This window comes from Accipiter gentilis, chromosome 2, assembly GCF_929443795.1.
Source record: "Accipiter gentilis chromosome 2, bAccGen1.1, whole genome shotgun sequence".
Lineage (NCBI taxonomy): Eukaryota > Metazoa > Chordata > Aves > Accipitriformes > Accipitridae > Astur > Astur gentilis.
This window is the reverse complement of record NC_064881.1, coordinates 25,040,658-25,068,488: the sequence shown is the minus strand read 5'-3', so window position 1 is coordinate 25,068,488 and position 27,831 is coordinate 25,040,658. Positions and strand designations below refer to the sequence as shown.

The 27,831-nt window shown below is 37.7% G+C and overlaps 1 protein-coding gene across 5 annotated transcripts in view; it reads right to left on the bottom strand.

Annotated features, from left to right (window-relative positions):
- Positions 1–529: 529 nt before the first annotated feature.
- The window catches only part of RALYL (RALY RNA binding protein like), a 403,949-nt gene continuing 376,647 nt past the window's right edge, over positions 530–27,831 (bottom strand). For all 5 annotated transcript variants that reach the window (XM_049823314.1, XM_049823321.1, XM_049823286.1 and 2 more), the window contains 3 exons: positions 27,219–27,332; positions 22,466–22,644; positions 530–4,596 (listed from right to left, as the gene is read on the bottom strand). In XM_049823314.1, the coding sequence (XP_049679271.1) occupies positions 4,579–4,596; positions 22,466–22,644; positions 27,219–27,332 (311 nt within the window). In that variant the 3' untranslated portion in view covers positions 530–4,578. The remainder of the gene's footprint in view (positions 4,597–22,465; positions 22,645–27,218; positions 27,333–27,831) is intronic.

The window sequence follows — 27,831 nt, the reverse complement described above, 5'->3', positions numbered from 1 at the left end:
GGCAAAGAGACAGGATTCTATTACTTATGTGGAAAACTCCCCCACTCCTCTAATAATTTTGAATTAATTTTATAATGGTTTTCCCTACAGGTTCAAAACTCAAAAATATTTGTCTTTGTCCCTAATGACAATGAATGAGGCTCAGATTGGATGTTCATATGAGCAAACAAAAAAATACTGGAATATAATCTTGACTACAATTTAATTACATAAATTATATTTTCTATAATTTATTACTAATCATGCAAAAGGTTAAGTACTTCTGTGTTCCAAAAATATTTGTAAGGTATTGCTCCTTTGCTCATAAAATGTTAGATTGTTTGACGTTTTATCCATCTAACACTTCAGGATGCTCTCCCTGCTTATTCTTGGCTGATTGATGCCTTAATTTCAGTAATAATTGCCCTCATGCCCAGTATCATCCAACACAGAACTTAAGATTATCAAACTGAACTTTTTGATGATGTTTATTACATAAGATCTTGACAGACAAGTACAGAAAATGAAATTATCTTATTTTGTTACCCTCTTTCCTCTCAAATCAGATGTATTCCTTATTTAAATTTTCTAGACTATTGAGGATTCTTCTGAACATGGAAACTGGAAACTTTTGAAGTTCTCAGGCTACTTTCTTTAATAAAAAGGAATTAGAAATTATTTTAATTGGCTACTATTTAATCTGTAGCAGTGTTCTTTCTGAATGAGGAATTGGCCCTGTGCTGTGCATAATAAGAGTAAGTTGTTTATAAATTTCACAAACTTGTACAAAATCTGGCATAGCTGTAACAGTAAGAACAACACATTTAAAAATGTAGAAAATTAAGTGCCACATATAAATCACACACCTTTCAAAATAGTCTTGCTTCCCAACAATTCCAACATAGTTTAAAAACATTCTTGTAGACTTTGTGGACCAATTTTCCTTAGTTTGCCTGTCAGCAGCACCTTGTGAATGGAATAATAAACAATGAATAAAAAATGTGTTTGAATACTGAACATAAAATTTTAGCTATTATTAATATGGTTTTCATAAGTTATATTCATGCTAGTTTAGTGATGCATCTGGAAGCTTCCAAGATTAAGAAAATGCATTCCTCAAAGTCAATGAAATATCACCACTGGGCCTCTCTCTTTCTCTCTCTCTCACCCCACTGAAGAATTTACTTTTTTTAGGAAGTTTGTCACATTTCTTCTCAGTCATTTTTTTAACACAGGACTGGTCCTTAAATTTCTCAAACTGTTAAAATGATAGCAGTATTTACCACATTTTTCTTCATCTTTCTTACTTACTTAACGTAAGTACTTCATAAGGTGGATGCCTCTTTCTGTCTGTTCTGCTTGGAAAGTTTGTGAAGCATGGTTGTATTACAGAGCTTTAAATGGTATTTTTCTGTGAGAGAAATATATTTTTCCTGAAAAATTTCTTAGTCACATTTTAAGAGAAGAAATTACAAAACTGAATTAGTGCATAAATCAGAGAAAATATTTATTTACAGACATGTAAAAATTATGTTACAACATTTTAAAGAAAACTGTAATGAACCATCAATCTGCTCTACATGGGCAAACCCTGAATGTTTTAAGTCTAACTTGCAGTGGCACCTATTAAAAATATGACTGCTTACAAGATTGTAGCTATCTACATATTTTAAGTACAATGATTTTTCAGAACTAAGAATGGATTTACAGAGAAAACTAATAAGAACTGCAATAATATGTAATACAAGAGTTTACAAAAGTAAAAATATTTTTTCTTGATCCAAACTTTAAAGCTTTTTAGTAAATATTTTCCATTCATGCATCTGCACAGGTTTGAAACAAATATCTGAAATACACAGAGTCTATAGGTCTGTGTAGAAAGTGAATTGGTTTAATTCAGGACTGTCCATAAAGGATTTTATGACTGTTGACTGTCCAAACTGATTGACAAGATCCTTTATGTTCCCTATTCTTCCATATTGCAAGGGATGAGCAATGTTAAAAAAACCCCACAACTGACAAAACTCCTGTAAAACAAGTATAGGTAGTGATGGCAAACAACACCGAGCATACCGCATACATGAAAAGTAGAGAACTATCAAGCTCTGTTGAAGCTACCAGCATCCTCTGTAGTGATTTGAAGCAAACATGCCATTAAGAAACCTTGCTAGTAATTGAGTGCACAGCACAACAATCTTCTGGCTTGCAGATGAAGTAGTGCCTCGTGGTGTGATCAGAGGTGTCTTTCTGTGTTCAAAATATATTCAGGACTTAAACTGTGGTGTGAAACAGTGTCGACATTATGACAGTGCAATCATTTCTGTGAATATGTAATCTAAGGGTAATGATTGGAAAGAATTTGTAAAAATCTAATAGAGTGCTTTCTGTGATTATTAGCTCATTTGGAATGGAGGTGGTGAAGAGATGATACACCCAGCTGCTTCTCATACATAATTTATTAACACCAACATCAGAACTGATCTCCTTGGACGACATTCTGCATCTTTTAAGTCAGCCAACAGTTTACATAATTGAAATGGGCAAAATGCCTGTTGAGCTGCTAAGGTTTGGAGTTCTTTTAACTGTCAGCCAAAGATGGAGATCCCAAAATGGCAATTCTTCTTGCATTTTTACAGTTAAAAATGATCATAACCTATACTAATACATATAAAGTGGAGAAAAAGTTCACCGTTTGATTTGACCTAACATTTCATTTACACAGAAGTAATATTTTTTGCTGCACTTTTCTGGGGGAGTCAGCCTTGGTGGATTCTAAAGCTGTGATTCTTTATGCTCAGGCGTAACTACTTGTACTATTCTTTCCTTAATTAAGTAGCTAGGTACTACTCAGCACTTAGGTAAACCATGTAACTCCACAGACAATAGACAAGCTAAATATAAGATACACAAACATAACTGAGAGTGCTATGTTACATAGTCTCCTAGTGAAGTAAATTCCCACTCAATAATAGATAATTAAATTTAAATGTATGCTGCTCTTCTAAATGTTTGAAGAATATCAGTCCTTTGATGGCAGTCCCCATGCTAGAAACCTGACTGGAGAACTTGAGCTCCCACGTCCTCATACCCCCACTGTTTGAAGTGAACCTATCATCTCAGAAACTGCTGGTTTTTATAGAAATTGAAAGTTTGATCTATTAAAGAGAGTCTCTGGTACCTTTATCTTTCTCTTGCTTTCAGCCTACAAAGAACAATTGAATGGGCAAGGCAAGGGTTCATCTTTGTGGTGCTGGATGATACCAAATACCCCTGGCCACCAGTGTCAATGGACATCAGGGCTCTGTGCTGCAGACAGGCACGCAGCTGGGTCTGAACTCCATTTGACTGTGTAAGGTACTTCTTAAATTAATGTGTCTCCCTCTTGGAAGGCTGTAGCTATTAAGTAATTTTTTCCCCTGCAGTGACTTTAGACATGTCTTTTTCCATAGGAGTGCATCATCTCCCATAAGTATGTAGATAAATAAATATCTATTCCTTGTTTCATGTCATCTGTAGTGCTAAGGATGTCTAGCTTTGGGATGGTGAACAAGTTGGTACTTTTGTTAGAGAAGACCTTGTGCCCATATCATATATGCTCTGATACCCTTAATATCTCAGTAACACAAGAGAAGTAATGCATCCATTCTGTTTGAAAAGAAATATGATTTATTAAGAAATTCTATACTGAGATTCCCCCTACAACACCTGTAATAATTAATTATTCCAACTGCAGGCTTTAGGAAGGCTTTAGGGGTTCAGGAGTGGAAAGACTACTGCCAGAAAATAAATAAAAAAGTAATCAGTAGGCTAACTCGGGTTGTCAGAAATTGGCAGTCTGTAAGTAATTTACCTGGCTAGACAGGTGACTGACTGTCATGTAAACTTTCCATATGGTAACAACAAACTGCCTTTAGAGACTTGTGGGAACAGCTGTAACAACTGTCTAGTGAATGGCATCACAGAGAGTGTTTATCTGAAGAAAGGGATTTACAGGAGGATCCAATTTACAGTTTATCAAGGATTGCTCTCTTATTTTGACATTTTCACTTTTAGCAGCTATCCCTATTAGTAAACATAATTATTCCAATGATAAATATAATAAATAAAAGAATAGAAAATACCATACAATGCTTTTAATTGTGATCTTGTTTGAATTAAGCTGTAAACAAAGAAGTGCAATATCACCTGACCCTAAATATGGTAAAACAGTAAAACATGCTAATCATAAAAATAGCTTTTAGAAATATATATTTGTATACAGTGTTTCCCACACCTGTTAAATATGTCCTTCATATTATTATGATACAGTACATTGGCCTTTCAGACATCAAAATTAAAAAAATAATACCAATAATTAGCCAGAGAAAAACACATTTACAGTCTAAACCATAAAAATCTGACAATTGTACAGCTTAGAACATATAAGAAATGGAATTTCTAATATTTGAACAATAACGTCCATTTTAATAAGTAAATTGAGTTTTCATACAAATTGATCAAAGGTGTTGCTAGCCAGTAAGAAACTGCAGTTCACAATTTTCTGTGGGGGAGTCAGAGTTTCTCTTCTCAGCCTTCAGGGGGTTCACACATGACATCTCATCACTTGATCTGTAGAAACTGAGAAATGAAATGTTCACTTTAGTATGAAGGCACAGAATTTCCTCCAGTAGAAACTCAAAAGGAAGCCAAGACAACTGGGGAAAAGAGGGAAGAGGACTATGACTTGACTTTTTCATGAATCAATCAAATATTGATATCTAACAGACTTTCCCACCTTAAACCTTTGAGGGCTAAAAGAAGTCATGTCCCTGCATCAGTGGACAATCAGGACTATGCAACAGTCCTAAGTTAGACTGCATGGCCCAAAATAACGACAGTGAATCAAGCAAGAGGTGTTGAGGCTGAAGTATACTTCCCCTCAATAATGCTATGCAAACAACTGCTGAATAATTTCTATTTTAGCAGCAGAAAATAGAAGAATGTATCTTAGCTGCTTTGCAATGAAATGCTTTATTTGCATAATAGCATTCCATCTAAATAAACTGCCTGTAGGATTCTTTGCTTTGGTCCCATTGCACTATTTATATACCTGATTCTGGACCATTTATATTGACTGTGTGCTTAAACAATGCTTATAGTTACCAGATTAATGGTTCTTTCCTCAATGGCTTCCCTTTTGACATTGTCTATTTTATTATTTTTCTTGTGTACATGCCGTAGGCTTTAATTGCATATCCTTTGATTTCTGTTGGTTTACCAGCCACAGTGTGAAACAGCAAAAATCCAGTGTCAGCCAATACTTTTGAGGGTCATTCTTCCAGCAGAGACTGGAAGAATGTTGCATCTAAAAATCGGAGAGTCCTGCTACACGACCTATTAATGCTACCAGCTTCAACTAAGCGTTCAGTGATGCCTCAGGGGAGCATAAGATATACCAGCTCCACCTACCCTCAGAAAAACTGACAACACTTTCCCAGTCACATCTGTTTGGAAAACTGACAGTAGAAAATGTTGACAGAAGTAGATGGTTTCTTTTTTTAAGTGAAATTTTCAACCTAAGGGTTTTTTTACTTTTGATAGGAAAAATATCTTTCAGACAATTTCTTCTTCACATTTTTGTTGTTGTTGTTGTAATATTGTCTATAACTGAGACTGAAAACAGCTGGCATAACCTGGTGCACTTCTGATCAAAACCCGAAAAATGTCCAGATGTTCTTTTCAGCCAATTTCCCCCTCTCTCAGTGAGTTTTAAGTCTGCCTTTTTCTTCCCCAGAAGAAAAGGGACAATTTCTGTTAAAATTTCCATTTATTGAAAACCGGGATTTCCAGTGAAAAAGGTTTTATCAGAAACATCAGAGTTTCTGCAGGACTGGCCTCCTGCCCTTTGAAGCCCTCAGCCATCAGATTCCCCCTTGTTGCAAAGGGAGCACCAGATTTCTGGTTGTACTCTTCACAGGTAACCAGGATTAGGGAAAAAAGCTTATGTGAGAGATCCCAGAACTTTCTTCTTTCAGTTAAAATATCCTGAGACTATTATTCTGTACTTGCTTAGGGAAAAGTCTTCATCTCCCCTATTTTTAGCTCCTGATCCCTGGACAGACTTAACTATATGAAAAAGATTTTTAAATTTTCCCGTTAAGTCTGAGAGAGGCCTAATGGTTGTAAAGTAGCTATTGATCTTACAAGAAGTAAAAAAAAATCCAAACCCCACTGTACATGCTATTAGCTCCAGAAAGAGTTCTTCTTTGCTAGCCTTTTCTTCACCTATGCTTTGCTGTTCCATTATGTCATTATAAAAAGCAACAATTATGCAAGTAAGAAGAGAGACAGATTTTCAAGTTATTTATTGAAGCTTTTTCCCTGCCATAAACCTTTCAAGCATTTACCTGTCACCAGCACTAAAAAGCTTCATTAGGCTACTATTATGAATCATTACTGCTAACCATCTGGATCCAAGTCATCAATGCTGCTTTGCTGTTGTTTAGAAACAATGATAAAAATTTACCAACCCCACTAGTCCAAAATCTTGTGTTCTTCCTTCAGTACATGGGCTTGTAATTTGTCTCTTAAGGCAAATAATCTTAAAGGCTGAGAAGAAACTTTAAAATCTGAAATAGTCAAGCTTTTATTTTCCATAGAATGACAGTAACCCAAGGCTATGATTAATCTAGTGTAATGCACTACTAATTTTATTCTATTTCTTTCTTCTGAATAGTGTGCAATTTATCAGCTGGCTTTATGGTAGTGCTGATGATATTAAAAAACCTCATGATGACTAATGTTTTTTTTAATCTTTTCATTTTCTTCCCGTTATATATATAAAAAAACATCCCGACACAACAAGGATGAACTGAATTACATTTAAGCCAGCAATATGGCTTTCATTTGATGTAGTTCTAACAGAAACCCACTTTAGAATGCGTGATTTGAACATAATGCATTTTAAGAATTGAATAACCCAACTGAGCATATAGTCTTGGCAGCCATAGACAATATCAAAGAAATAGTATATTCTGTCCTAATTGCCATCATAATCTCTGAAAAAAGCTGGAGATAGGTTATGGAATATTTATTGGTTCATTTTCCACCTGAAATTATTTCTGCTGTTTTTTTCCCTATCTGGATGGCTTTTTGAGCATGAGCTATTGGAAACAGTCTTCTTAGGCATAACAATGTATTTCAGTCTTCCAGAAATGCTATTGCTACTGTTATTATAGTCCCAGTATGATCCTTCTAGCATTTGGGCCAGACTCAAATTATACTAGATTCAATTAATTTTAACTTTACATTATTACAATGTATATAACATTGGAAAGCCAACATTAAACACCTCACTAAATGAAAGTGCAATTCTACTTAATGGGCCCCAAACTATAATCACTAAAAATGATGGAGTAAATCAGATAAAATTCAGTAAAAATCTAGAGAGTTTTCCATCTTGTCTTTTAGAAGTTTAATGGTTTTATCAATTACCTCCCTTCAGAGCCTAGATAATTCCACTCTTTACATCTGTAGAACTTTAAGAATGCCCTGCATCTAAAGGGCATTTTTTGTGGAAGGGCCTGGCCATCAGATCACCTGCCAGGGGACTATTTTCTCTAAGGTCTGTGCTTTGTAGTCAACAAGCACGACACAATAGGAGTAGTTTGCACTCTGTATTTCTCCTAAAAGCCTTTTATGAGAAGGTAAACTCAATATATGCTAAAGAGCTGCAGGCACCATTCTTTTAGAATCAGGTGAGCCACCCCCTCTCCCCAGCCTCCCCATGCAGCTGGAAGCTGTAATCGTGGCCACCACTTCTGTGGCAGGGGCGATGCTGCTCACTTTTCTAAACTTGTTCAGGTAGACTTTATTTGTCTGTGGGAGGTATGATTTTTTTATCTCTGCTAGCTAGATCCAAACAGAACTCAGCCGCTTTCCTGGTCTGGTTTAATTGTTCTTCCTTACAGTTCTGAAAAAGGGTAAACAATAGGGCTTTATTTCTTCTTCCCCATAAATACCTAGTTTCTTTCTCACAGGGTTTATGGGAAAAAGTGCTGGAGTTTCTTTATCATGCTCATCTTCCAGACCTAGATGTACAGGAATAAATCTTACTATCTGAGAGTGTAAATTCAGCATATATTCTTGGGAAGGAGTATTAGGAATGCACCACGACTAAATGACACAAAGGATGTACACAATTAACATCCTCCCTTGTAGTACATTAAGAAAACGTTTAGATAAAACTCCCACAGAACATGGATGTTACAGAATTTACCGTATGGTTTACCCCACAATAATTATAAGCAATAAGAGCATCCAACAAGTATACGCAAGATGTTCATCTGACAAAATGCATCTGGTTTTAAACAATCTATTGCTTTGAATAGCTTTCATGATAACATTAATCTTAGAAATTCTGAGAAAATGCAGCTAAACACTGGATGGAGAGATGATGATGCACTTATACACATGAGCTTGAAACCCAAAGCCTCAAACATCCTTCCTCTTGCTTTCCTGCCTCTTTTTCCTTGCCAGACAAACCATTCTCAGGACCAGACTTGTGAATTTAATAACTGTAAGGGAGGCATCTGAAGCTAATTCTGACCACTGCTTGGTTTCAGGTAAAATTGCATTTCTACCTCTGTCAGGCTCCTGATGAGTAGGAGACTTGATGCCTGACACCTTCCCAGGTTGCTGCTGGTGTCTGACTAGGCTTTGCCAGTGGGTTATGGGACTGCCATGCATCAATTTCTGCAAAACAACTATAAGCCCCATTAAAATGCAGCTGCTGCACTGTCCTTTCACTCACAACACTGGCCCTCATACTTGCACTACCTCAAACTGCAACTGTAGCGCGATTGCTTTGATTGCATCTGATGCTCACTCCTACACTGTTTTCTGTACAACTGAGAATACTGAATCCAAGTCCACAGATGCTGCTCTTATGTCCTCTAGGTTGGCATACTCTGTTTCATCTCTAATAATTTCTTCTGATTATGAAATGTAGTTTCTGGACAGGCAAGGAGGTGAAAAACAATCTGTTTGCAGAAGAGTCTTTTTTTAAAAAAAAACCCCAAATCTTGGTTAGCCATTATTGATCCAGATATTTCCCTAAAATGAGAAAAATCAGGATGCATTACAGAAAGTAGTAGTGCAAATTGCCATTCTGATTATTTGCTGCGTCTAACTCAAAACGATATCCTTTTTTCCCTTAAGCAGGCAGCTCACTGAGTGCAAAACCCAGTAATTTATGTTTGTAAGGTACCATGTGCTTCTATTAGCTTTTACACAGCATTCATCATCACGAATGGAAAACCATAAGCAATGAACAGGGCTTACCAAGGAACCTTGAATTTGTATTAGCTATCACATTGACTTCACAGCTGTGTTCATTTGAGATACACCTTGTGCTTTGTCCCTTGATTTAAAGCATGAAATCTCTGATTAAGTAACACAGTTATATAGGTGATTTAGTATAATGCCCCCTTACGAAATGTAAATGCTGAGTTCAGTAGGTGTTAGCAGTGGAATGTGAATGTGTCTGTGTATTATGGGTTTGCTGCTGTCATTTGTAATGCTTGTAAAACATGACAGACAAAATTATGGCACTAAAGCAAAACTTTTTATAATGAGCTAGTGATAGAATATTCACTGCATATAACAAATAGGAAGAATTGTACAGTTTGGTAAATATTAATAAAGAATAATTAAAGGAAGCAGCTGCACCTTCTTTAAACCTTTCTTCAAATGATGAAACCTAATAATTATCTTTTGTACTCTGTCAATCATACTTGAATTGCTGAAAACACTACAGAATCATTTTTCTGTTCAGTGAACAGTTTAATTGCTTTGAAGTGTTAGTACTTATGTGAGTACATGTAAGAATGTCTGTTTTATTCAGCAAAAACAAACTTCTACCTCCTTTGTATTGAAATGCTCTGTTTCACTTGTTTGCCTGATAAAAATCAGCAGGAAAAATGAGATAGCCCTATCAAATACTGATTTTTCTCCTAGACCAACATAACTTTTCTTTCTTAGAGTCCTGTGTGGGCAGATTTGTGATGAATACTGTTGGGTGTACTGGTGGAGACAGGATCTCATATTTGGAGAGTGCCAGTGAGGACATGCTGCAGTTGAGATGATGGTCAGGTGTGAGGCTGAAAGAACAATTTTGGGATTAGAGTCACCATGATAATTTGAGACCTTGTTGAGAGGGGTTATGAGAGCAGCAAGGAGGGGGAGGGGAAAAAGTGGACCTGACCCCTCACTTTACTCTGTGGGTTTTCCTCCTACTCGACTGCTTTTTGCAGCAAAATCTTCCTCTACGAGGTCCTTTATAGCAGTAGGAGAAGACTCAGGAACTAGTAGTATAGTTTCTGGTGATGGTGGGAAGGATCTGAAGCTGGAGGCATTGGACCTTCTGCAGAGTATGGGGTGGGCTACAGGAGCAGGAGAACATGGAAGAAGTGGGAAGATGGGAAGGTGGTGCTTTTGCAGAGCTTGTTGCCCTGAAGCCATCACCCAGAACGCACTCACAAGGCTTCCCCACGGTGAAGCTGTGCTCCCACCGCCAACACTCCATTTCGTATTCACTCTTGGCTAACAAAGCCAAACCAAATGCAGTAAGGCCTCACTGATGCTGTCCACAGAATTCCCTCAGCTTGTAACAGTGTATCTTGACAGCAGCTACACACCTTCTTGGGATCCAGTGCCAAATACAGCAAAGGGGAAAATGTCCCACTCTCCTTTAATGCTGAATATGATTGGATGTTCATAGTGAATTCCCAGAGGTATGACTCTCATTGGAGACCTCTGGGTGTTTTTTGCTTCTTGGGATTGGGCCTGTTCCATGAGAAGCAAGCCTAGCTGAGTCCTAGCAGGATCCATGGTAAGGATCGTCCTTTATCATTCTGAATGCTACAAAGGAGATGGTTTTAGGATGCAGGATCTGTCAAAAAGTTGTAGAATAAAATTCCTACTGAATTAACCTCTGCTCATTGTGAGGAGTAGGAATTCCCCAGTGTGAGGTGGTGGTCCAGTTAGTATTAATGCTGAAGGCAACAGTTTATGTCCTACCAATGCCAAGGGTGCAGGTTTGAACACACAGCTAAATGTATAAAGGAACTACTAAAACTTGCACCCTGAGGCCACTCACTATGCCTACACTTTAAGTAGTATGTTTTTAAAATACATGAAAGTATGAGCTTACTAGGAGAATTACCTTAAACTAATTACACAGAAAACACCTGCTAAACTTTCCCAGTATTTCCAAATTAGAGTTTAGATAGGTATCAAAAACCAAAGTGCACCCATGCAGGAAAAAGAAATTGTATGCAATGATGGTAATGAGATCAGGAATGTCCTATCTAATCAACAGGAGATTTTTCAGTTACTTCGAGGCAGAAGTTTTACTCAACATAAAGACCAGGTGGAGCAAGGTAAAAAGCAAATTAATAGAGAAGGAATGGGTAGGAGAGCTTGCTGGAGGAAGCAGCTGGAATCATTTAGCATGAGATGACAGAGATACTGGGAAAGCTCAGAGGAAACCATAGGAAGGAAGGAGGAGAGGGATGAGACTAACATTGATGCACAATGGATACTTAGATAGTGACAATAGTGTACTGAATTAAGACAGTCAGTTAAACATACAGGATGTAGCCTGCAAAAGACTGCTACCTGTGAAAGACTTGATTTGGGAATGTGATCCAGATGGAAATGACAATAAAAGTTGGTCCTATTTTAAACAGGTTTTGCTCGGCATTTTCCTGCGTAATACTTATTTGAATGCAAAGTTCATAGTAGTCCATAATATTTCTCTTTTATGAGGATTTCAAGAGACATTCCTTTAAAAAGAAAAATTACAAAGCGAAATGGTGGACTTGAGGTTACATTGTGGTCTGCAAATGGTGCAGAATCACCTAATAGCTGAGAAGGGATTAGTATAACCCTGCAAAGGGGAAGCAGAGAAGAATTTAGCCTTTTGATTCTTTATTTATTGGGGCTGGAACACAACTTACTCATTTTGAAAGACATTATAAAACTGTAGTGTACTTTTAGAAATCAATAGCAACAACAATTTGGAAACTTCAGATACACATATCAGCATAACAGGCTGGCTAAGATGGCATTTGATTAACTTCCAAATCTTCATTTTGGCAGACTGAGCTTGTTTTATTCCTCACTGATTGCTTTTTTGTTGAAATGGCAATTACAGTTCTATCACTTGCTAAATAACTTCCCTTTTCTGAGGTCTGTAAATGCCTATGTACAGATAAATTCAATCTGCCTTTCATGTTTTGATATTAATCATGCAGAAAATCTTCTTAGTAACACTTTTATATTTTCTCAAAAACGGAGACCTTTTGGAATAATTGGGTCACTAACTGCAGTGGCTCTGCAATTTGTATTGAAAAAATAAAAATGTTTAAAATTTGTGTCTTTTTATATGGAAAAATAACAACCTTTTGGCTTTTCAGTGTTTACCCCTCTACTTGCATGAAGACTTTCAGCAGAAAAATGTTTCCTCTGAGAGTTTTTCATTCAGCATTCTTGAGGCTCAAGCATACTGATAAAGCCTGTGAAATGACTGGTTTTTAGGGGAACCAAAGCTATTTACTCTCAAAGACTGACATGCTAAGAAAAATGTGTGATGCATGGCAATTCCTCAATTTCAGTTAAATCTAAGTATTTGAGGATTAAGCTGATAGGTTCAAATCCATAGCCAAACACAGACCCAATGGCTGGCCTGAGTTATTGCAGATGATTTCAGTGTCCCAGTGAGAGCCTAGAAAACACCAGTGTCCCCTTCCTGTTCTCACACCACTTTCCCACTGTACCTCGTACTGCTGCTTTGATATCTACACTAGGTTACTATTCTGATGGCTGTTCTCCCTACACAGGACTGGGGAATGGTCGTTGCAAACAATGGGTGAACCAAACCCAACCCAGCACCTTCTACAAGTCATCCAAAGTCTACTGGAGTCAACCAAAATATGGGGAGGTAAAAGAAGAGCAACTCTACCATAATTAGTGAAAATTACATTGGCAAAAATATTCAGGGGTGGAAACTGAAATCAGTCTTTATATTTAAAGTGTTGAGTTACTTCAATTAAATCTGATGTTTCTTTACCAGCCATAAGTTACAGCAAAAAGCTTGTGATCTTTTTATAAGCCACCATTACCCTCCCCTGAAAAGGGATCTAGGTTTGCTTCTGGGTGGGAAGTATTTGGCTGTCCTTGTTTCTGTACTGCACTCAGAGGTTGACTCTATGCTTATAAATTTTAGGCTAGCAAAATTTGTGGAGCTAATTCTGATTTACTTAGATAGAATATATATAACCAGGCCACTTATACTGAATATTAAGGTCAATTACATTGTATCAGAGATGAATTAATCTCATTCAGGCAAGTATTTTGTCAGAGAGAATTTTTGCCTGATCTGACAGCATTATTCATTATTTGCCTTTGAATCAATTCACAGGTTGGTGGTTTGTTGTTTTTTTTTTTTTTTTTTTGTTTCTTTCTTTTTTTTTTTTTTTTTTTAATTGGAGGCACAACAGTTCTTTTTGACAGTTGAAGCTGAGACCTTAAAATTAAATATTTTGATGTCTCAAAAACACCAAGCACCATGACTATCTTATTCTTACCTAAAATCTTAAGATAAGCACATAGTCCTGACTAAAAATAAAAAAACCCAAACCCCCAAAACCCAAACCAAAATGAAATCAGCAGAAAAAATGAATAATGAATACTAAATAATGATGAATCTACTGACAGTGGGTCAACAAACAGCAGAGTCCCCATTCCCCCCAAAACAGAGAAAGCACACAAGTTACCCTTTCAAAACACAGGTCCACAGGAAGGCAGTGCATGAGCTTGACACAAAGAACTTAGATAATTTCCTCTGTTTATACCCATTTATTATCTCAGAAAGGAGGTACCCCATTTAAACTGCTGAACACAGGTGGTCCTTCTGTGCTCAGTGTGATTAGCTGGGGGTAGGAGAAGACGACACACAACTTTTTCTGCACTTGCTATATGTGCCTGGGCATTTTGCTGGAACTTGCTGGCAGGGTTTATTCATGTTCGCCCTGCTGGGTCTGAAAGGGACCTGTACAGAATTGCCTTGCATACAGACCTCAAAGAGAGAGTCCATGCTAATAATTCTTAGCAGAAAATGTAGAAAGTTAAATGGTGACTGAAACTTCAGGCAGGTCAAGACTGATGGCAGGGTGCAACATAAAACAGATTCATTGAAGAGTATATTTGATGTTGTTCAATGGGCAACAATAAAATTTGCAACTTTCTTGACTGGAAAGCATATAATTTTTATAAGTTTAAACCATGTTTTTGGGAATGCTCCTTTCCCACATGTTGGCTGTAAGGCCAAAGGCACCTATTGGTCTAACCTCAAAAAGAGGGGCTGAGTCTACATGCACATTCGATCTGCTGAGACACATTGCCCACCACATTGGCTCAGTGTCAAAGCTGTGAATGGAACCCAATAACAGATGAAAAAACCATTCTTTTCAAGCTCTTTTGCATCAACTCTAAGATTCTAATGGCTGCAAATTAATTATTTACATTATAAATGTTTTAAAAGTTTTATGGTTTTGGGTTGGGTTTTTTTTTAATTGTGGACAAAATAACATAGAGCAGATTCAAAGGAGTAGATGTGAAAGGTGAGGAAATTATTTTGCTTATTCATTTTACAAATATGCAATTACAGGCAGGGAAGTCTAGTAGAAAGAGAGAAACAAAGTGCATTATAACAGTGCTTGCATTTTCTGCAGGTTCTCATGTGATATGTAGGGGATAGGATGTAAATAACAATTAGAAAAATATGATGTAGTCAGTCAGGAGTAACCTGGTTAAAACCCTGAAGACTGCTTAGGAAGCCTTCCTCTGAGAAATTGACTGCCAGGAAAAATGGGGAGGAGGACCTGGTAGCAAGGCCTTTCTAATGACTCATACAACAGCGTGTGAACAACAAACACGTCTACTGTGCTATTGCATATATTAAATATAACAAAAGGGCATGTCAGGAAGTTTCTTACAATTTTTGATTTCATGACACACTTTTATTACTTTCTCCATTTTTTCAGTCACAGGTTATTAGATTTACTGCAGCATTGGAAGGTACAACACATTAGTATCTGTCGGGTATGCTGGCCCTAATGACTTTCTTAGCTTGCTCAAGTACAAACATCTTGCACTGATATTTATCAAGTGAACACAATCTTTTACCTATTCATTTATCTTAGGAATGAAGAGCTTCATGTTTCCCCTGATACTGAAAGCAAGACTTCAATGAAGTCCAAAATGTTCAGTGCATCAAAAAGACTAAATTTTGCTTGGTCTCAATGATATTTAAAGTAATGTAAATAAGATTTCTGGCACAATGTTGCTTCAGCCATTACCATTCATTAGAAGTTTTATCCTTTTTTTTCCTGTATAAGTGCAATCAGCAAGCTGCAAATTGTCACAGTAGCTATTGATCTTTTTGACATGCCTAATCAGCCTAATTCTGTTGATAATAGAAGAGTCAGTCTGGTCTGCCCTGATGCTATTGAGAGAAACAAAAAGTATCTAAAAGGGCAATGAAAAATCCAGTTTGATTACAATAATAAATTAAGTACTATCAGTCCTATCATATAGTCACATATTTGATCAATTTTGCTATTTTAGATATGCAAAATTGGGCTTAAAGTACATGAAATGCATTGGACAAATTTTTATTCCTTTTCTTTAGATCTTATTCTTCTCTCTGCTGAGTATTTTCATTGTTGAGTGCTCATGCAAAATAATGAAAATAAGGAAAGTTTTGTTGTTTCATACAGATTTGCTATTAAATTACTTTGATTTCCCTTAAACTACTTATAGGAGAGGTATGATGGATGCACTCAACCCCTTAACCAAACAAGCAGTAGTTTGGTTCAGGCTCCAAAGGAGGTCAAGTCCTGAGCTGTAGCAGCCAAGAACTCCTCTAGTTTCAGTCTGTTCTCTGAAAACCCACAAAGGAGCAAAGTAACACAGTAAGCATCGATGCATATGAGCCTGGAACACCGATCATGCGATTAACACATGAATAGCAGGTGGCTTTCTGAAGACTCATTTATCCAGGAACAAAGAAGATTGTGGGTGCAAGGAGTCTCATGCATACCTTTTCTATCGCATGTAATTTGACTACAAGCCAGCCACTTTATTCCATAAATACGACAGCCTCAGTGAGCCTTCCTTGAGCTCTCCCTGCTAAGCAGCCTGGCTGCACGGCAGTGATATCCTCTTGAGCTGGGACTCCTCTCAAGGTTGCTCCTCGAGGCAGAGATCTGTTGCCAAGGGCAGATCTTTGGTAAGCAACCGATATCACACATAACCTTGTAGTATGGCAACTTTGATTTGTGCCTTAGTAACTTTGATTTGTGTCTTGGTAGTTTTGAATCATTGTTCAAATGATTGCACCATACATTAATAGTGTGAATCTTGCCATCAAACTTTCTTAAGTCGTACTTCTATAACATCATATTAAACCCACTTTTGCTGGACAGTGGTCCTTTCAATGATCTAAATCACTCATTTGTGACAAGAGGGAAATGTTTTTGGAGAGCTTTAGCCAAAGTACTAGTTGGTTCCATTGATTTAAATGGTATTTGCATCAGTTCCCACAAGAAATATAGCTATTATTATATCATAATGTTTTTACTTTTGCATAATCAAACTCAGTACAACAAGAGGATTATCCTGAGTTTTTTTGTCTGTGGCAGTTTCTCTATGTTTGAAACATGGTTGTCTATGAGACGTTAGAAACAAATCCGATAGCCTGAAACCATGCAGTGCAAAGGTGAAGAAAAGAACAAGAGTAAGAAATGAAATATCCTTGAGAGGTAACTGTAACTGAAATATACTTAATAGAAAGGGAACTATAATTGTTGTTGAAATAACTGCTGTAAATCTACATTGTAACCAGAACTGGGCCTTGCACAGTCTCTCTACCTTTAGTTTCTGATATAATTTAATAAAAATGCCTCTCAAGACATCTCATTAAAGGTGACTCATTATTGTGAAAGTCCCATCCAATGCTTGTGTGGCTTCATTATTTTTAGCGTAGCTACACCAGCGTAAAATCACAATGCTGTGACTATGAACATATCCTTCAAATTCCAGCCAAGCACTAACCAGAGTCTGATCTGAGTTATGACACCATAAATCTATTGTGTTTGAAATCATTAGGATCACATGCTCTACCAGAAAACAGTTTGCTCTACTGAATGCTTAACTACTGAACCACCGCCGTGCTATTATTATTATAGTTACTTATTATGAAAGGCTGACAGTTTGATAGAAACTATTCTTCTCAGGCAATGTAATATAGATATGAGTGCTTGTGTGTAACTCATTCCAATTAATTAGTTTGTTGGTATTTTATTAAGCATTAGCCAAAAGTGATTTTTTTTTTCCAAATCTACAATACTTCAGGCTTTCAGCCAATTAATTGGATGCCACCTTTGTTATTTACAAGGGGATTGCGAAGATAAGTTATAGTTCATTTTGAGCCAGTGCTTCCTCAATGATCGATTAGTGCCATTTGAAACAAGTTCAGAGAAGTTATATGAAATGCTCTGGGCCTGCACTGAGTTGTCCAGCCGCTAAATCAGCAGAGTAAGGAAACCACCATGCATGCTAATAAAGAAATGCGTTTCCTGCATTCAGCCGCACCACACACTGCTAATGCTACTTCTGGTAAGAAGGGGATTGTTTAAGAGGTGCTGAGGCCAAGCTGCTTCTCAAATATCAAAACCCATGTTTGACTGTGCTGCAGAGGTGGCTTTCTGCTCTCCTCTGTGCAGCCACAGGAATAAGAGGAGGTTATTGGCTTTCCTTCCCACTCCTTACAATTTAAAGCCATGGCAGGCACCTGAAAACTTCTTGATACCACTGATGTGTTCTGATGATTTGTGGCCGGTTTGTGATTTGTATGTGAGGTGAATTTAGTAAACATAAAGAATTTTCTTCATAGGAGCTTGTTTTCTGTAAGGCAAGATGGGAAGCTGCATAGGTGTGTTGCTTTCTTCACAGCGTTGTTGAGGGTCAGTTAGATTAAAAGCAATAAGAGTGGATGCGTTTGCACTAGGAAGGAACACAAAGATTTTTAATTCACTGCAACTAGAAACTGTTCAATGCGAGGAGTGGATGGAAAGCCTGACTCATGGGTCCAGTAAAATCTGGGATAACCAGCTACTTGGTTTTGTATCTAAAGGGAGCAAAGCAAACAGACCTGAAGTTTTCATCCACTCCAGCTACCTCTGAAGGTCAGTTACATGACATGAGTTGAGTAACTCAGGAGCTACATTCCAAGTTAGTGATTATTTTACATATATATATATATATAGCTACAATATATTATTGCATGCCCTTGTACAAGAGGGAGTGGAAGACCACTGTGTAAGAGGAGGTGGGTAAGAAGTGTATGACACTCTTCACTGAGCAACTTGAAGTCAGCTATTTGACATATCCGTACATATATCTAGACCATATATCTGAAATCACCATTTAAAGAACTCTTCAGTATGTCAATGCAGCAAAAGTCTTTGGGGATTGTTCTAAAAAGATCCTTGAGCTGGAGTGTCTGCAGCACTGGAGACACTTACTGAGAGGTGTTCGTGGGCAAACAGTTGGTACAAAAGAAACTTTCCCAAGAGGTGATGTTTGATGACTGCAGCAGATACTTCAAATGCAGCATGTCTTGAATTAGAGTTTAGATGGGCAATCAAGTTATTGCAGCGTAAAACTTTTTCACACTTCAGCTGAGCCGTAACAACTGTTTGTGGGTGCGTCTTTAGTCCATAGAAGATGACAATGCAGGAATGAACAACATCCTGATCTAAATGGTGGATGAAGAAGGTGTGCAGCTTTTGAATGTGATGTGGTTTTGTGTGTGCAGCCAGGCAGGCAAATGAAGAGGCTAAAGCCTCCTTAAATCCATGCCTGACTTAACTCAGACTGCAGGCTAAACTACTTTACATTTCTTTACAGTTGGTCTAGGCTGAAAGCAGGCATGAGGATAGCTGCCATCACTCAGTTAATGTGCAGTAACCTGTTCCCCCGAATAGGCAGTGTGTGAATTTAGAGAACTGATCCTACCACCTAAACCCACAGCATGCATCCTGCATAGTCACTTCCTTTACAAGTAAGAATTAGGTATAAAGAAAAAGATATATAGTTTTGAGTCCTCTAGTCCAAAGATGAAGATCCACATACACAGATTCAGAGGCTCCATTCTGGCAGTATCTGGACTTTGGCAGTGAATCTGTCCTTATTGAACACTTTCCTTTACTAACAGCCTTAGGGATGGTCACGGGGGAAAAAAAGAGACAACAGTATTGTGTTCAACAGTCCTGTGGCAGTTTATTGGCAGATGGCTTGGTGGGAGATTTACAGGTAAGTATGAAGAACTGCAAAAAAGGTTAAGATCTAAATTTAAGTCATGTTCCTCTCGCCCCCTAATAATATTCTTCAGACTAGTAGACTCACAACCAATTTTTGGTGCTGAACTGGCTTCAGAAGATTAGCTATGCCCATTTCAAATGTTTTTCTATTTGCTCTGCTGCTCTTAGTGATAAAAGAAAAGAATTTTTTCATCATCATCCTAAATCCCTTTAGCTTTATATTGTGAAAAGATTATAGATTTCATTAGAAAATGCCCTTTGGAGGTGTATTTTTTATTCTGAGTCCAAGGTTATGTTTTTACACATGACAAGTTTGTCCTAATTGTTTCACAGTTAACACTTTTCATGCTTAAAAAACCTTTTTTTTTTCCTCAAATGAGTTGTAACTTGCTCCATTCCAGAATGACACATTTGCTATTTAGTCAGCTCTTTTTCCTAAATAACTTAGTTTTTATGAAACAGGAGAACAACATCTGTTAGGACTTCCTGTTTTATAACAAGATTATCTATCTATCTAGTTTACTTTTCACAAAACAGAGGGTAATGGCAGATAGCAGGGCACAGAACGGGTAGAAGCAAACTGAAATCCCAAGTATTCCTACTGGCATATTCACTATATATTTGATAGCATTCTTATTGACTTTCCAGTTACACAGCTATCAGTGATTGGAGTAGAAATTAAAACTTATAGGAATTGGCCATTATATCTACATAAATATATATAAGTATAGTGAAAACCAGGCTGAATTACAAGATGCATCATAAACTACCAGCTTCATGTTATAACATTACTGGCCAATACTGCTGAGTATTTGGGTAAAAACTGTGGAGGAAAGATGTACAGTACAATTTATAATTGCCTTTCCATGGGAAACACCCATTGCCTGAAATTTCTTTGAAGTAACCCTTTGTAGTGCAATCCTTTATCCCATCCATAGCAGTTTTTCATTCGCTGGTCTCCCTAGGCTTTGCAAAAGAAAGAAAGTGTTATTATCCCACAGTAGCAGGGAGGAAAAGTAAGGTGAAGTGGCCTCTTCCAAGGCTTGAGGAAAATGACAAGGGCAGATGAAAAGCACAAGGATTTTACATCAGTGGCAATCTTGGTTCTGAGCTCTAAAGTCTACAATACTGCTGGCTTCTCGACTAGAGAGTCCCAGCATTTGGGAAGGTGGAAGGCATGAGGCTGACGGGCTCCACTGCCCTAGCATTGGGACGGGCTGCACCTGACGGCGGTGATGCATTAGGTGCTCTTCCTTGCCCTTTCCTCGCTACCACCATGTTGGGGCTGGGGGGATATAATTCATCAGTGCTATGGTACAAGGCAGAGGGCATCACTCTCCACGGGCAGTGAGCCACCTCCTCCCGGCACTCAAGGGGCTCAAAACGGAGCTGGTTCCCCACCATGCCTTAGATGTGTGGCTCAGACCTCTGAGCTGTCTTTGGAGCTGTGTCTGCAACACACTGCACTTCAACTAATTCCATAACATAAATCTTGGAAACGCTTTTTAACTTGGAAGCAGCGGTGTGCAAATGTTGCTGTGCCGATTCCAGACTTTCGCTGCTAATGAAGTCTTCCTGTGCTGTTTGCTTTTTAGAAAGTTTCCTGCTTAGGCCTTTGCTAGATGAAAAATCTCTTCTACATCATGCTTCATTATATAGTATAGATATATGCGAAATACGTCATACCCACAGGGTGAAATGACAGCACTGAACAATCAGAGGCTAATATACTGTACTTTAACTTCTCCATTTAGTTGTCTGCAGTAGGGAGTATGACACCTAATTAGTGCAAAACCTACAACTCTTGTTAAACTGAGGTCACCCTTATTACTAATATCACTTCAGCCAAACAGGTATTAGCCATGGTGGGATATTATATTTAAAACTATTTATTCATTACAAAATTTCAACTTGCTACAAATTCAGAGTGGCAACTTCTTACAGACGTCCCTCATATCTGTACAGGAGAACCTGTTCCTTTGAGAAAATGTGATAATGTCATCTATTCTACATCACGTGTTAAAAGATGAGGCGATTCAGGTTGTAGTAGCTTCTCCTAGGCATAATGCTATTCAGGATCTATAAATTCACAAGGGCCTTGTGCTGGCTAAATGGACACAAACCTTCAAAATAGCAGTAGGTTTAAATTGCATTTCCAGTAAGCAGTACAAAACACTGGTTATTCATATGCCCTGTTACTCCAGACTTCGTGTTGGTTCAGCTGTGCACATTGCTGACTGACTTCTGTTGGCTTCACTGAATGATTTTTACAGTGTACACTTGATTAAATGTGTGTTAAAAAACAAGCAGGAACAGTGACATTGAGCATCAGAAGTGATTTCTGCTCACAGTAGAAGTATATGAAAGCTGGGAAGAAAGGGACAGTATTATAGAGTCTAAAACAATGTGACTGATCAATTCTTATTAGGAATGAACAAAAAAAGTATGAACCTGGCTTTCAAAATATTTTTTAATATGTTTTTCTAGAAGAATTTAGAAGTTTAACAACATGATGGGCATTTCATGAAATGTGCAGGCTCACGCTGAAAACCCAAACATTTCTTAGCCAAACATATCTTAAGGAAAAGTCCTTGCATCAAAAAAATCTGTAGCTGCCAACACAGACTACAGAAGATAATACACATGGAAGACAGGGACTGAAGATTATGGGGGACCACAGGTTTACAAATGAGAAAGTTGTCTATTCTAGAATCTTATTTAATTTTGAAATGCTCCAGTTAACACCCTCCTCGCCCTGGCCAAAACCAAACCACACCATGTTTTCCTTTCTGACCTACATTTCAGTAAATGTAATAAATGTAAATCAATTTGAAGTACATTTCCTTTCTAAAATCACCAAGTGTAGTAAAATATATTTTTCTTGTTTATCCTCAGAGGGCCCTATGCTTAAATGATACTACAGTGTATGAAGAAGGACTAGGCACTAGTTGCAGAACACCACAGTGCTGCTGTGAGCTTATTTTGTTAACCCAGATTGTTGTTTCTCTGTGGTTACTTGTAGCAACTGTATAGACAGACATGGCATGATTATTCCTTACCAGCTCATTGCTGCCATCCTCATCAAAATCCTCCTCTATCCCATCAGTCATATCTTCTCCATCCCCATCTGCATCTGGCCCTCCTTCAATTGGCTCTTCTGTAGAGTTATCTGCATTCTCTGATATGCATTCCTCTTGAATCAAATCAGCATTGTCTTCCATTTGTTTCTTTTGAGCTTCTGTAAGGAAAAGATACTCTATAGAGATTCAGTAACCTTCCCTATTGGTGGCAAAGAAAAGTGCTCTGGGGAAAAAAACTAAGCTTCCCATCTCCACATGTGCTAGCTTTGTAAAAATCAGTGTGTTAATATCTACCAGGCAAATATGATCAAAACCCTTGTTTTCAAAAATTAATGCATAAATCAACCATAAACGCTCATCTATCCCATGCAGTGGATGAAGGCTTGATTTACCAGTAGATCCAGCTTTTTGATTTTCTGGACTTTGCTTTGCCTTGGGAATCCAGTTGGTGTAGTCGCTATATATTTATTAATCTGCAGGCAATGAGAAATACATAAATCTCTATGCTCTAAGAAGTGGAATGCTGTTAATTGCCAATAAGTGAACAAGGATTTGCATAAATTTGCTGTGAATATATCTCAACAACCATACAGATAATGAACAAATCCTTCTAGACAACTGAGCATATTTTTTATGGAGTAAAGTAACAGTTTCTCCCCGTTGGTATAATGTGCTGAGGTAACCGGAGAATGTCTCCCTCCAATTACCCAAATATAGGCTTCCTATAATTTCTGCAAAGTGATGAAAAGAAAGACCATTTCCATGGAGGCCCAGAGGATCTGTCACGGTTGGCTTGCTGCAGATAGCTGCATTGTTGTGATCATGTATTGTGAGACTCCTGGATACGCCGAGGAATTTCATCCAGCCAGCAGAAATCCAGAGGAGGACTGAGGGAGGAATGACAGAGGCAGACTGGCCAGAAGAGTGGTTGGAGGGATCAGTCTTATTCCTATGTACACCAGGAGTTTAAATGAAAAACTTTATGTACTCAAAGTGAATACAGGCCAGAGAATTAGTTGCATGTAGCTGGAATACCAATGTCTTTTCAGTCTGAGGGTGACAATACCCATCAATGGTCCAATTTCTAGAACAAAAGCATTTCTTTCTTTGTTATATTGACTGTTTTGTAACACTAGTAGTGCATCACTTGTCTTGTTGGTCAGCCAATGAATCTGCAGATTGCCTGTGAAGCTCTATATTTTTCAACTCTGTGAATATATTATCATTTTACTATAAATTGTTACCAGCTGCATATAATATTCAAATCTGCTTGTACTTTTCTGTATCATAGTCTTAAACCAAGACATTTGTTTTTCCTTCTATGTCTGCATATTTATTTTGCAACTTGCTTTCACGTTGTCAAGTCTTTGTTAGTCTCTAGTCCCTCATTTTCAAATCCATTTACTGAAGATCTAGAACAATTAAGCTTTTCTCCCTTAGTCATGTAATTCCTTCAGAAAGATTCTTGGACTTAAAGAATAAAAAGTCATCTTATCTAACTGCTTCAACAGCACTGTTGTTATGCATATTAGAAGAAGATTCAGCCCATGGAGCCTCATCATCTATTGGTAAGGTGCTCTACACAAAACCACGCTAGTTGTAAGTCATTGTGTTACTTGCCTTACTACTCAAGGAAATGTGGATTGAATCAGCTTTGCCTGCTAAATCCTGCCCCACCACCTTCTGCCTCAAGCCCCTTCTGAGATTAACCCAGCTGTGGCAGTGACAACTGAATCAACTTTAGTCAAGGCTTTCAAAAACAGTTCCTGGAATTACGGACTTAATATATTTAAATGGGGAAACCTTTAGGATACAGCTGCTAAAAAATTAGGTCACCTAATTGTCTGAATGAGAACAAAGACTGGGTTCCTCAGAGGAGTCTAAAATACCAGCTCAGCATCTAACTCTTTTGGGCTCTTCTGAGAAGCTAAACTTAAGATCCTACCTTTCAGCACCTGCCTCTGATATTACAGGGAGAACAGTCTCCTCTAACGATTTTTTCACATCAGAACAGCTTCTTATCCTTGGCTTCCTGATTCAGTTTTTTACAAGCAAAGGAGCTATTTCTGCAGTTTCCTTATGTAGAGGAAATCCTCTTATCTATATTTCCCCCTATTGGAGTGGTCAGGGGCTGATAATAGTAAAAGAGAGAATATCAATTGTCACTGTAAGGAGAGTTTTCACACAGGTGTAGAGCAGTAACCAATGTATGCACTGAGCTTGTCCAGCTTGTCTGTTTAACCTTTCACATTCCTCGAGATGTATAACTTTTAAGATTAATAATTGAACATTCTTGATGAGAGTGATGTGAACTTAAGAAACCAGAAGGGCAAGATGATGGTTTGATTTTTGTTTTGTGTAAATGAGACATAGATCCTCTCTGATCCCAGTCTTAGTGAGGCCACGCCTTCTGGCAAAGGAAAGTAGGAAATAATATTGCCAAACCGTAAAGGAGGAACATCATCTAACTTCTGACATCATAAATGAAATAGTTCAGCTACTGATGTAGCTTTATCTTACACAAATCTTTTAGCTGAGGAAGCGATCATCTGCAAATGAATCACCTAGGCTGCATAACCCTCTTTATCAGCTCAGGAGACTTAAATGGGGATCCAGGTTTACTGGTATCTCTGAGGTGTTTTTTCTCCTCACACTCTCCAATGAGAGGCAAAGAAAAAGGGGGATAGGTTCTGCACCTGATGTTTTAAAATATCAACAATTTGAAACTAGTTTTTAATCTCTGAGGATATTATTCACTGCTTGTCTTCAAAAGACATAACAGTATGATTCAATACAAATCAATGTTTTCCTCTTTGAGCTGACTTTTATTTAAATGAATTCACTACAGTCCTTTAGCAGAAGTGAAAATTGGATATCAAAGTACAATGACATGGAGGTTGTTTTGCATAGTAATGGATTTTATATAAAAGTTCCCTGAAGCAGGGATGTGCAATCTCAGAGTATTTCAGTACACAAGTGATTCAATGGAGTTCCTTGCAATTATATCTTCACTGATTATACCAACTTTTATCTAACTTACATAAAGTACAAAATAGAATATAATGAATACATATTGTGTATGGTTCTCCTGAAAGAGATAATCACACTCTGTAATAATGGTTTACCTTAGACTTGAAAAAAACCAGTGAACTCATTTTGTGGGGTAAACTATAACAGCTGAGGGATTGGTCCTGGTCTGTCAACTTAGAAAATGATTGTAAATAAAAGGTAAGCTATTTTTAAGAGTTGGCTTTGGTTGCCTGGTTTTTGTTTTTTGTTTGTTTTTTTTTTTTTTAATTTGTTAACCACAAAATATTTTTCTGTAGTGATCTGCCCTAGGAAGATGTTCATTAGAGTTATTTTGGAATAGCAGGAAACTTCTGGGTTCAGAGAGATACCCTCACAATAGATCAGGAAATAGGGCAGGCACTTGGGAACAGGAGGGATCCAGATCTAAATATCTATTTTGCCTGTGTCAGGTTCGTGAACCTTGACTGCTAATTCCCACCAACGTTTTAGATAGTCTTGATGGAACTGTCTTTATGTGTTCTGTTGGGTCTTTTTAGCTTCACGTAACTGATTTGAGTTAGGAAAAGGGCATAAATCTGAGTGCCCAGACACCCAGGCAGCTGTGGATTCTGAGGCAGAATTTTTTTCACACATTTGACACCAAATACATAAAAAGTTTTCATCAGAGAATGGAGGAGAGAAAAAAAAAAGGAACATTCAGATTTTTCATGAGATAAGGCTTCCATTACCCCACTGGCTCTCATCAAAATGAGTTTGCTAGTACACAGCTCCTGTACAGAGATATACCATGTGATTTATAATGAAATAGCCAAGAAATTCCACAGACAGTGGTAAGAATTGAGATTGTTTTCAACATATACCCTTGTGAAAATACAACCTTGTATATCTCTTATAACTTGTCAGCATGGTTTTAAAGTGCTGCCAGGTGAGACCATTCAGCTAACAAAATGATCACTGCAATGATAGAAAAAAAGATCTTGATTAAATTAAAAAGCAGTGTTGGATTTTGTCATTCCTAAGGTTTGCCTCAAACATTTCAAGCCAGAGAGAAGCTGAACTAGAGATGTGTCTGGTTTTCCAGAGACGCCACAGCTTCACACAATAGCTTAGGTTAGAAGGGATCTCTGGACTCTCCAAGTCCGACCCCTCTTCAAAGCAGGGCCAGACTCAAAGTTTGGTCCAGGTCCATGGGGCCTTGACCCAATGAGTTTTGGATGTCTCCAAGGATGGCACTGCTACAGTCTCTCTGGGCAACCTGCCATACCGCTTAGTTGCATCTCTTTTCCTTATATCAAACAGGAATTTCCCTTGCCGCAAATTGTGACTATTGCCTATTGCCCAGGCAATAATTCCTGACATAGACCATCTAATAATTCTTAATGTAGAGAGCAGAAGCATCCCCAAGGTCATCAACCTCTAACTTAATTCTGTCTAGTCAATTCTTTAGTGATATTTTGTTTCCAGAACATCTAGTAAGAATCTCCCCCCCCCCCCCCCCCCAACTATACCATAGAAAACAGTTCTTGAAATGATGTTACATGCTCTGTGAAGAATATTGATTTAAACTCCCATAGTTCTACCTGAGAGTTAATTTACCTTGCTTCAGGCCTCCATAATGTAGCAAAATTTCTGGAAGGCTTTCAGTCTGCTTGACTGATAACTAGGTTCTAATTTAATTCGACTACAAATTGTTTTCACCTACCTGCTTCAGCTTTTTGCTGCTTTTCAATCTTTTCCAGTCTCCCTAGCAAGGAGTCAATTTTTGTTTTGATTTGGGTTAATTCCTTCTTGATTGTTTGCAACTCGTCTGATTTCACTGTGGAAAGAGAGCGAAGATGCAAAACATGAAATAAAATATATTTGCAGCCCCCCATGAACAAAACATATTTTTTTCTTTCCTCTAGTACAAAGTCTACTCTCTCATTTCTGTCACTATTTTTAGAGATTTAACTTCTAAAATGAACGTTGTTAGTTAAAAATGTTGAATTCTAGCGAATCACAGCATTCTAAGCCCTAATGGCAAGAGGTTATGTGAGGCGTATTGCTCAGTAATAAGCACTTCAGGCAAAACACATTAAAGGCATTCTTAATAAATCCAAGTAACTTTTACTAAAAAACAACCTATAGTGAAAGAATGATTCAAATATGACAGACAGTTCACAGTCTTGCAATTCTATTTTGCTGGACTATTTTGTAATAATAGCAACAATAATAAAAAGATCCTTCACAGTAGCAGTCAGTATTTTTCAACAAGAGTGACTGGTAACATAAATGCTGGGAATGCAATATTATGTCCCAGCCAACAACTTCATTGC